The sequence below is a fragment of the Bubalus kerabau genome, chromosome 5 (genome assembly GCF_029407905.1).
Source record: "Bubalus kerabau isolate K-KA32 ecotype Philippines breed swamp buffalo chromosome 5, PCC_UOA_SB_1v2, whole genome shotgun sequence".
NCBI lineage: Eukaryota > Metazoa > Chordata > Mammalia > Artiodactyla > Bovidae > Bubalus > Bubalus kerabau.
The window spans coordinates 94,796,674-94,808,731 of NC_073628.1; the positions used below are offsets into that span (position 1 = coordinate 94,796,674).

At 33.8% G+C, this 12,058-nt stretch overlaps 1 protein-coding gene across 7 annotated transcripts in view; it reads left to right on the plus strand.

Annotated features, from left to right (window-relative positions):
• The window catches only part of SUCO (SUN domain containing ossification factor), a 90,625-nt gene that overhangs the window by 51,886 nt on the left and 26,681 nt on the right, over nucleotides 1-12,058 (plus strand). For all 7 annotated transcript variants that reach the window (XR_008714902.1, XM_055582251.1, XM_055582253.1 and 4 more), the window contains 5 exons: nucleotides 24-79; nucleotides 800-891; nucleotides 1,663-1,728; nucleotides 7,565-7,633; nucleotides 8,602-8,692. Coding sequence is in view for 6 of the 7 variants with exons in the window: in XM_055582251.1 (XP_055438226.1) it covers nucleotides 24-79; nucleotides 800-891; nucleotides 1,663-1,728; nucleotides 7,565-7,633; nucleotides 8,602-8,692 (374 nt within the window). In the remaining variant the exon portion in view is untranslated. The remainder of the gene's footprint in view (nucleotides 1-23; nucleotides 80-799; nucleotides 892-1,662; nucleotides 1,729-7,564; nucleotides 7,634-8,601; nucleotides 8,693-12,058) is intronic.

Genomic DNA, 12,058 nt, shown 5'->3' on the forward strand with positions numbered 1-12,058 from the left:
TTTTGTGTGCTTTTATTCTTTAGGTGGAGTTGGTATCACATTTTGGATCAGAGCACTTTTGTCCATTAAGCCTTATAAGGTAATACAGAGCAAAAATATTTACTGAGTGGTTTAAAAAGAAAAAAAGGCAACATAAAAATCCCAGTATATTTAAAGTGAAGAAATAATTTGTTATTATGTGAGATAACACCATAAAAAATATACTGCTAAACCTTTCTTCCTTTTGCATACAGTTTAGAGAAGTGTAAAAATTTAGATAGGAATTTGGCATGTATCATTTCTAATTTTTTTTGAGAATTTATATTCATAATTATATCCTTGAAAAAAGTATTTAAAATTTTTTATGCTAAACTATATATATTTTGCAGTTTCATTTTGTATCTATCAATATGATTTGATAATGATTGTAATAGTATATTTCTGATTTCTTTAAACTGCTATGTAAGTTTCACAAGCTGAATAAACCACGATTTGTGAATCCTCCTTGAAAAATTATTTTTCCTTTGTTAGGAAAAAAGAACCTTCATTTTATATGTTCAGTTTAGCTTGCTTGATATGATGATAATAAATGGAAACATTTTAGGCCAATAAGTCATTGGCCTATTAGTCATTATATTTTTAAATGCCTTAAATAGATTAACATTGTAATGAAAACAGTGGATTGAGAAAGTGATTGTTTTTGAGTTCAAAGTTAATGATGCTCAAAACAACCAAAATTGTTATAGTTTGTCATTTATTATGAAGAGATGAGTCTTAATAAGACATTAATGAAAAACTTCAATGAAATTGTTGTTAACAGGGTATTTGGCACTAGCATGGTGGAAGAATATGAAGAGATTGCTGATTCCCAGTATCAGTCAGAACGTCAAGAACTATTTGATGAGGACTATGGTGAGTGATTTTTAAAAAGTAACTATTTATGTATATATTTTTGTTTTTTAAATGGGTAAATGTAGGTCACTTAAAAAGATCACCATGATGATTAGTCTTTAGTTTATTCCTTGTTTTTAACCCTAGTAACTAATTTTCTCCTAAACCTATTTTCTAAAATAGTTTTCTGCTTGTTGATCAGTTATTTGACTTGAAACTCCCTTCCATTACCCCAGTGCTAATAAATTATGGTTATATCCCTATGCCAGGCCCCAAAGCCTATTACTCAAAGGCAACTGACATAGTAGAATTGAGCATGTGTTTCTTTGATTTGCCTTTAGCCTAAGAGCAAGCAAGCAAGCATATTGAGGCATGAGTTTTTGAGAAATTCCCATGAGCCTGCAGAGGTCAGAGAATGTTTTATGACACCTTCCATTTCTATTTTATTAAGTTCTTATTTTAAGATGTCTTAAACTGTAGTCTGAAAAATCTAATTTTTGCATTCCCTAGTTTTCCCATAAGTGAAGTCATTTACTAGGGGTTGGTAAACTACACTGAAAGCTTGAATAAAAGTCTTACAAATGTGATTAAAATTTTTGCAAGCAGTAGAAATATATTCTTTGGTTTTTATCTGTTTGATAAATGGTTTATGAATTTCCTTTTTTGTGAATGTGCTTTGGATGTATAATGAAAACTGTAAAATTGTTTTGTCAGTTGACATAATTTGTGCTTTTAAACATATCATCTGAGATAGTTCTCAGTGTAATTAACCTTCATTTTCTCTTTGAACAGATTACCCACTGGATTATAATACTGGGGAAGATAAATCCTCAAAAAACCTTCTTGGTTCTGCTACAAGTGAGTATTTGGGGGTTTTTCTAGTCACTATTATTAAAGTATATCTCAACTTCTGTTTCCCGGCATATGTGAACATTTTGTTTTGAAGTTTAGGGGGCTCCTTCTGTCCTAGTGTTGAACTTTGAGTTGAAATCAAAGAATACTTTTCTGAAGTATTTTCATAGGAATAAAGTAGAATATATGTAAACAAAGAAGAGAGGCAAAATGCAAGCATAGGTCGGTTCTTTTACAAAAATGAAGTAGTTATATTTTTAGGCAAGTTCCTTAGAGTGAAGAATGGGATATGAATTTACTTGGGGAAAGAATTATTAAAGAGGTCCTAGACCATATAAATAAGAGCATCTAGGTAATCATACTTGGTAGGAAAGGAGTTTATTTTAGAAGTGGTACTCATCAGTGAAATCCTACCAAATGAGGATTTGTTAATGTATGGGTATGGTTAGTTTCCTGATTAATTATAAAGCATAAAGGCTGTTCTTATTCATGATAATGGTGATTCCCAAGCAGTAACAATAATAGTGATAATAATACACTCTTTGTAAACTGAAAAAAAAAATGACTAAGATACTAGTTGTTTAGCTTCTTGTCTTGCCAGCCTATTATCCGAACTTATAGATAGGCTAGCCAAGTAGACTCCTGGAAAGACCTTTACCGACTAACACTTTATTTTTACTGTTAGAATGCAGGTAGGTATATTTTACATTTGTTATTTTTGGTTAGTCCCCCAAAATAAGGACTTTTTATTTGAAGGTTAATAATTGAATTTAATGAAAGTAAATCTTAGTAACATAGAAGACGATTTGTGCATTTTTCTTTTACTCTTGAGTTGTTTGAATCCCAGTCTGTGTATATTGTCCTCATAGCTTTTTAAGGTACTCAACCAGTAGTACCTATACCTAGGTGGATATTTGAGTGGCTACACTATATGAAATTAAGAGTCACTTGTCTCACTTCTTCTCATCTTTTATCTTTTTCCCTTTCTTTCTTCTTGTCCTCTCCCTCTCCATAGAAGACTATAGATTTCAGTGGACTTTTTTAGGGAATAGGAAAAAGAATGTTAAAAAATAACTGCATAAAGGGAATGCGTTTATGTAATATTTAACTTTGTTATAGATTAGCTTAATATATTTTTACTCTGTTGCTAGTCAACTGACTTTTTAGATATTATTGATTACTTTTAAGTGTATCCATAGCAATTTCTTGGAGAAGGCAATGGCACCCAACTCCAGTACTCTTGCCTGGAAAATCCCATGGATGGAGCAGCCTCGTAGGCTGCAGTCCATGGGGTCGCTAAGAGTCGGACATGACTGAGCAACTTCACTTTCACTTTTCACTTTCATGCATTGGAGAAGGAAATGGCAACCCACTCCAGTGTTCTTGCCTGGAGAATCCCAGGGACGGTGGAGCTTGTTGGGCTGCCATCTGTGGGGTCGCACAGAGTCAGACAGGACTGAAGTGACTTAGCAGTTAGCAATTTCTGCTGATGATAGCAGTAAAAACAGGTGCCTCATTCGCTGCTATGGGATAGTTTTTTAGGAATGAGACAATGATGCTATTTTATTTAATTGGATGTTAAGATGTTTGTTCTTGTCCTTAAATTTGTAGTTTAAAATTTATATTTTAAATTAAATATATTTATTTATATTTAATATATTTATATTTAAAGTTTATATTATGTAATAGTCATCATATCATAATTCAGTAATGCTGATTTAGCTGTGAGGCAGCATTGTTATTTTATGGGGTCAGAAAATAGCCCCAGACTAAAAGTTGTCTAGTTTTTGGTGGTTACTGGGAACAAAGGGGCACCTTCCAGAAGTAATGATTTACTATAGTTTTTGATAGGGGAGAATTTTGTTGATATTTTGCTTTCTTTATCTTCCTGTGGGATTAACTCCAAGACAGCATTAAAATGTTTTCAGTAGAGGACATTTCCTTATTTGTAATCACTTCTCTGACTGATGTATTATTTTAATTAATGAGACATAGAATTTTTTTAGACCCTATTTTCTGGATCTTTTTCTTTGAAGATATGTTTCTTGGGAACACATTTCATTTTTGTTTCTATGGCTTTCTGGAAGAGCAGTCCATTTACGTTCCGGTGTTCCTAGGTGTTGAAAAATTTTGTATAGTGAGACAAGGTGGATGGGAGGATATCACCTGAGCCCAAGTACGAGAGGTTTAAAAAGATATCCATTTCTTGATGTTTCAGAACAAGAGAGGTGGTAGTAGCTGAGTGATAAGACTTTGCTGTTATTAAGTTAATAAGCATGACCTAATACTGCTGCCTTTGATACCTATATCCTTCTGGTTTTCTCTGAATAGTCTAGACTGGTTTTGAGCTTGACCTAGTTACTTTCTCCAATGTAATATAATGTTAGGAAAAAATAACAAGGTGGAATCAGGCCAAAGAGCTCGTCTCTGGCAGTGGAATGTCTGAATTTGACTATAATCATCACCACTTTCTAAATTAGCTTGAAATTGGCCAATTTTGCACCTAATTTATTTTGAATATTTACACAATGTCTCCGAAACAGAATTCTGTGCTTTAATTTAAAAGAGAAACTCTTTTTTTCTTTTGCTATTGAGTAATTGGTAGTCATAGGAAATATATGTCACCAGAGTATGTTGCTTCTAATGGGACTTGATTGTCAAAGAGTATGCATGCTGCTCTAATAAGCATGCTGCTTATTTAGACATTTTTGATATTACATAATTTACTGAACTTCCAGAAAGGAGAGACTACTATCTTAGAGCAACATTCTTGGCTTTCTGTGTTTGCCAATTCTGGGACTCTTCTGCCTGAATCTTTTGTTTACATTCTTGAGCTAGAGCATTTAAATATTTTACATCAAAAGAAATTCTTCATATCAATCTACTCTACTTGTGTTTGGTCATGTGGGTCTTCCAGGCCACTCTCTACTTTGATATTCTTGCAAGTCTGCCTTTACTTCTAAATATGATCTGTATTTTATTAGAGTCATCAGATTTGCTAAGGGCCAGATTTCTGCTTCTCTTTCTGTATAAGTTTAAGACAAACTGTAGTTTTTGTTTTAAGTCAGAATACTTTCTGTGAATGTATTTATTTTAAGATCCTAGAAGGAGTAACAGAGAATGAAGGTAGGTGTGTTGCAGAATTAGTAGCTCAGTACACATAGGAGGAAGTAGTTTTTTTACCGATTTGTCTTGTGTTGTAGCATAGGCATTTGGTTTTCTGTATCAAAAAGAGCCATTGGTGTGTTGGGGACTTAGTGTATATAACATGTTAATATTTGGTCCGTAGGAGAGAGTTTCATTCCTAAAGTAATGGGATGGGATGAATAAGTTACCCAATTCAAGAGAAAGGAGTTGGCAAATCCTTGAGAAATTGAGAGCAGGTGTCTAGTATGGCACTATATTCCAAATTGTTGCTTTTACCCTTTAGCCTTTCTGAAGGCTTTTCAGTGATTAGATTATGATCCTGACAAGTAGTCATGTGTTTAGATGCAAAGTGAGACTGGTAAGAAGATTCACAAAGCTGCTTTCTCCCAAAAGAAAAAAACTGTATTTGACAGCATTCTGTAAACATAGCAAGATTATTTCTTAATAGGTTAGATGGGCTGAGAAAGAAGAATCTGCCAGATTTTGCTTTTGTTACCAAATGGCTCTCTGAAATAATAAACAATATTTTTAAATGATGAGTAGTATGTATAAATCTTCCTTATTTTAGGTACTAGTATAAAAATTTACATTAAAAAGTAATACTCTAAAACTTCTTTCTCTACACAGATTAACAGATACACATTTTTAAAGCTTCTAATAATAATACCAAAAAATTTAAATGCAAAAATTTGAAATCTGAAGTAAGATTGCCCTTTGAAGCAAGTATAAGGGACTTAGAATATAAACTTAATTTCAGAATTTGGGTTCTGTGAGCAGTCAATTTTGATTGAACTTCAGCTGTCAGGCTAAGTAGAGGATCAGATACTACTGTTGCAATATTCAGAGCAGTTCAGTCGCTGAGTCATGTCCTGACCCTTTGTGACCCCATGGACTGCAGCATGCCAGGCTTCTCTGTCCATTACCAACTCCAGGAGCTTGCTCAAACTCATGTCCATAGAGTCATCCAACCATCTCATCCTCTGTCGTCCCCTTCTCCTCCTGCCTTCAATCTTTCCCAGCATCACTGTCTTTTCTAATCAGTCGGCTCTTCACATCAAGTGGCCAGAATATTGCAACTTCAGCATCAGTCCTTCCACTGAATCTTCAGGACTGATTTCCTTTAGGATTGACTGGTTTGATCTCCTTGCAATATTAGTTGACATTAAAATTCGATTTATGAGGAAATACAGAGTTTCCATTGCTACTTCAGTTTTGTTTATAAGGGAATGGAGTTTCCATTTCCTGTTTTTATGCTGAGGTGTCCTTTAGCCTAAGATCTAAGACTGCTTCTCTGTTTTTACAATTTCCCAGGTGAAAGGACAGGGTTGACCTATAATCCTAGATATTTCAAAAGCAAATATAAAGCTTTTGTGTGTTCAAGTAATGATTGGAAACAAAGTACCACTGCTTGTTGTCTTTCAGATTATAGAATCATAGTTATGTAAAGTTTAAAATTAATAATTATGTACTACTAGTTATCACATTTAAAAGTCTAAAATCTCCTATTTTTACCTGTCATAAAGCATATGTTTACAGTATCAGCACCAGGTGACAGTGCTTGGCTTGTTCCCAACCTTCTGAATATGCTAGCTTTTCCTTCTTTAGATCCTTTCCTACTTCTCACATCTCTGGTTTTCATGAAAGTGTGATGAAAACTCAGATCTCTTTTAGGAAAGGAAACCAAGATGGAAAAAAGTGATGAGGTTTAATATGTAGCCCCTGCCAGATGTTAGTATTTTAATGGTAGAAAAACCTGGTGAATTAACTTCTAGTAGAATTTCAGAGATTAGATTGGAGTTGGAATTTAATTTCCTGTGAAATTACATTAAATTACTAGAAGGAAGTCTTCTGTTCCAAGCCAGCTTTTTATGGAGTTAGGACATTTCGTGGTCCTCATGTATCTTCAGCCATTTATGTAGATATTAAGGTTTGTAGCACTTTACTCATCATTGAGATAACCACTTTGAAAAGAGGAAGAATTAGAAAGTATGCAGATTGCTTTACCTACAGCACTTAAGTTTTATGACTTTGACTTTTAATTCATCTTCCTGTGCCCATATTCACCCAGTTCAGAAAAGAATTTGTCATTTATTATCCATAAAACATTGTTACAAGTCATCAAAGTCATGATTCTATGCAGTGTCAATTTGGGATTTAACCATATTACTTAGATATTTTATATTCATAGTTGAAAATAGTCTTTCTGCTGTCCTTTGAAGAATAATCTTCCCATTTTATTTATTTTTACCTATGAAAGACACATGTTTAGGAAAAGGATTTTTTGTTTGTTTTTGGTTTAAACTGTAGAACCTTTTCTTTTTAAAAAAAAACAATCAAACAAGGCTTTTCTGTAAATTATGGGTTTTGGTTGTCACAATTTTTTCCTGTCTCAGTGCAGGCTTATGCTGAATTAAACTTGAATCTTGTGATATGCTGAAGATAGTATTTGCTGAAGGGTTTGGAGAAGTTTTGTAAAAAAAAGTATAATTAGATTTTAAAATCCTTCTGAACATAAAAGTTCAGATTTATCAATAATAACTTTTTGCCTGAAATTTGTATCCTGTATTGGACTAATAGTAAGGTGAGCAAAAAGGTAATTAGTCCAAAAAATGCAAAAGACCATTACTATCTGATATCAGTTATATGAAAATATTTAGGTGTATTAGTATCTTTTTCTGATTGAATTTTGTTTTAGATGCCATTCTAAATATGGTGAATATTGCCGCTAATATTCTGGGAGCAAAAACTGAAGACCTGACAGAAGGTACCTGATCATTTTATGGGTCTTTTAAATATATGATACTCCAGGGGTCTTCCTAGTTAGTAAAATTAATTAATAAGCCAAGCAGTTTGATTTTTTTATTTAGAAATACAGAAACCATTCAAAGGAACTTGCCAATCTTCTATTATTCATTGTTTATTTGAATTTCACAAGTTCTCTTTAATAAATAGGATCTTGTCTATATAAAAATCATTAATTTGATTTTTCACTCTATATAAAAATCATTAATTTGATTTTTCACTCTTAACCTGCTGTAGAAGTATTGATTTTATCCCTAGTTCTTTCCTGAGGTTTTGATGCTCTAATGGTTACTTGAAGTATGCTTTTATTTATCAAATAGCAATTCAATTTAGAAAGTAATAGAAATATGAATATTATGAACAAGGGGAAACAATCTTGCCCTTTTTTTTGTTTTCAAAAATACTTCATTCCATTTATAAAATAAGTCATGGGGTTGTAATATATAACATGGGGAATGCAATGTGGTGGCAGATGGCACCTAGACTTATTGTGATCATTTTGCAGTGTATACAAATGTCAAATCACTACGTTGTACACATGAAAATGAATATAATGTTGTATGTCAAATATACTTCAATAAAATTTAGTTCTAAGTGCAAACTTAAAATGTCCCATTTATTTCTTCTTATTCTCTTTAGTAACTCCAGTGTCTTATTAATCATGTAAGATTACACAAAACTCATAGTTACTTGCTTTAATTTTCTGAGAAGTTGAGAAAGAATATGCACTACTTATAGTTGTGACTTTCAATGATTATTTCTTTTTAAAAGAACTTGATGGAAAAAAAAAAGCAGAGTCTGCAGTAGAAAACCTGTTTGCCTTTTTTCTTCTTCCTTGAGAATCTAAAGTTCCTTATTTGTTATAGTGAAATATTTTCATGGTATAGCTTTTTAAAATTAAACTCAGTATGGACATCTTTCTTAAAATAGGAAATAAAACTATATCTGAGAATGCTTCTGCCACAGCTGCACCCAAAATGCCTGAATCAGCTCCTGTTTCAGCTCCTGTTCCATCACATGAGTAAGTTATATTGGGATATTAGAGTTCTATTAAAAGGGAGATATACTTGTACATAAAAAGGTACTTGTGATCTGTAGAAAATGAAAAACTTTGAATCATGGGACAGACATTCCACAGCCACTTAAAACATCTTTGAGTTGCTTTTTGTATACTGGCAGTTCACCGTAGATAGACCAAATCTGTGTTATTTTGATATAGTGTTACTTTTATTATTTACAATACTTAATCTTTTCCTTATTGCAAATAATTAACTCTGCAGGTATAAGTTTGAGGACAAATTTTAAAGACGTGTTTTTATTGAGTTCAGATTTAAAAGCCTTGATTATTTATATATCTGTGCTATGCCTAGAAAGCTATACAGGGTACCTGAAATACTTAGAGCAGTGATTTTTAAACGATGTGTTGGTCACACAGCTTACTCTTAGAGTGTTCAATTTCTGAAATTGAATGATACAGGTCTTTCCCTAGGTTGCAGTGGTTACTTTGGGCAGGGATATATATGCGTCAGTCAGTCAGTTCAGTCGTTCAGTAGTGTCCGACTCTTTGTGACCCCATGGACTGCAGCACACCAGGCTTCCCTGTCCATCACCAACATGGAGCTTACTCAAATTCTGGTCTTTTTCTAGACCAGAGGTAGAGGTGATTAAGGTTTATACCTCAACCTCTGATCTAAAATAGATAGGCTCATTAATGATTTGGGTTATTGGGGTAATCTGGTTATAGTTATTATAAATTTAGCTATGTATATTTCATTAGATATACTCCTTGTAAACTTTGACAGACATTTCTCTCAGAGGAACACTACATAATGAGATAAGATATTTACATGAAACAGTTCAAGGTAATAAGTAATGAAACCTGCAGTGAGTATGGTTTTGAGCTGTAATTCCAAGGTACTATGTTAATTTAAAAATGAGATTTTTGTGCTTTGACGGGCACAGTGTCAAATTTGTGTTTTCCTGAAATATAACATTATGTGTTACTGATTCCTAGATGGTCCTAAGAAATCTCTTGGATAGAAATTCTTGAAGTTTCTAATTATGTGGATCTGTCTCGGTTTTGTAACTAGGTTCTTCAGTGACTAACACATAGTATGTCTTTATTTTTCAAAACTAAATTACACACACACACACACACACACACATACATTTACCCCCTCGTGTGTGTGTGTGTAAATATTTATTGAAAGATACCACATCTGGCTAATGTAGCAGTTTTTACTCTTCTGCTTTAGAGTTTTGTTTTTTAGTAGATATTCTTATATAACTTTCTTTACTTAATGTTTCTTCATGTATGTTTTAAATTCTTTTTGATGATTATATGGCAGTCCTCTGAAAAAAATAAAAGAATCCATGATACAGTATCACTTAAAAGTTTTTATGAAATGATGACTTACTTTCTTTTCCCAGGTTTGAGTTTCTTAAAGTGTAACTCTGATTAGAGTGTATACATAGATGATAGGGCTTCCCTGGTGACTCAGATGATAAAGAATCTGCCTTCAGTGTGGGAGACCTGAATTTGATCCCTGATCTTCCCTGCTTGGGAAGATTCCCTGGAGAAGGGCATGGCAACCCATTCCAGTATTCTTGCCTGGAGAATCCCCATGGACAGAGGAGCCTGGCAAGCTACAGTCCATGGGGTCACAAAGAGAAGAACACGACTGAGCAACTAAGCACAGCACAACACAAAGATAGTATAACTTAATTTTTACCAAATTATTCAATTTAGTTGTAAGAAATATTGTGTAAAGACTATATACAGCTGTCTATATCTGTATCATTTGTTAAGGGAAGCTTAGCCTAATTATGTTTTAATTTAGTCTGTTTACTATTTTATTATTAACAAAATGAAAGTCCAGCTTTTAGATATTGTCTTTTAAAAAAAAATTTCTGTAGAAAAATATATATTTTTTAATGTGGACTATTTTTAAAGCCTTTATTGAATTTGTTATGATATTACTTTTGTTTTATGTTTTGGTTTTTTGACTCTGAGCATCTGTGATCTTAGCCTCCTGCTGCTGCTGCTGCTGCTAAGTCACTTCAGTCATTTCCAACTTTGTGCGACCCCATAGACGGCAGCCCACCAGGCTCCCCCGTCCCTGGGATTCTCCAGGCAAGAACACTGGAGTGGGTTGCCATTTCCTTCTCCAATGCATGAAAGTGAAAAGTGAAAGTGAAGTTGCTCAGTCGTGTCCGACTCTTAGCGACCCCATGGACTACAGCCTACCAGGCTTCTCTGTCCATGGGATTTTCCAGGCAAGAGTACTGGAGTGGGGCGCCATCGCCTTCTCCTGACCAGGGATCAAACTCATACCCCTGCATTGTAAGACAAAGTTCCAGTCAGTGGACTGCAAAGGAAGTCCCTAGATAACTGGTGGTTTTTTTTTTATTCCTACTTTTGCTGTTATGATATTAGACTTCATTTAAAGACATTTCCTGGCAATTTTAGTAGTGTTTCACAGTAGGAAAATTTACATATGAAGATTTATTTTTGGTATTCAAATTACTTTGTTTTTTCAAATTATACCTTTGTTGCTACAAAGCCTGCACCTGGAAATTCATTACCTTTATCTTGGAAGGGACCACGTATTATAATTTTCAACACTGTTCCCACCAGCTTGAATTCCCCACTCTTCCCTACTGGACACGCATACTCCAGAGACCAAAGATAGGACTAAGTTAGTGACACTAATAGTTTATTATTAGCCAGGATTTCCATTACAATGATTAAGTATTTAGCTTTCAATAGCTGAAAATTAGCCTAGATAATACTGAGATTATTTGGGGGGAGTAGAGATATTTTCTTCTTTCTAGAGCAGATAATCCTGTGTGTGTGTGTAATGCCACATTGAAATTCCTCAAATCTCCATAGAGAAATGATCTTTGAGAAATCTGCAGATGACCCTTGAATAATGGGTTTGAAGTGTACAGATCTATTTACACGTGGATTTTTTCGTTAGTAAATACTGCAGTACAGATGATCTCGGTTGGTTGAATCTGTGGATGCAGAACTAAAGTATAGAGGAACTGTGGATATGGAGGACAGGCTGTAAGTTACACAATGTGTAAGGCCGCAACTCTGACTTGCTGCGTACAGTTCAAGGGTCAACTGTAGGATGACTCTTGAAAGTAGGATACTCAGGCACAAAGTGCATTTGTAGTAAGAGTCCTGGCTTCTTGTTCTAACTGGGACTTTCATAGCCCTTGGGTAGCTCAGTTTCTGATATAAGGGGTGATAAAGCTTGTGATATTGATGAATATGGGAGGAAGGGTACTATCTTCACTAAATGGAAATATATTCAGTAAAGGTACTATGTTCAGTAAATGGAAATATTTGCATAACAAACTATTCTTAAATAGGGATTAA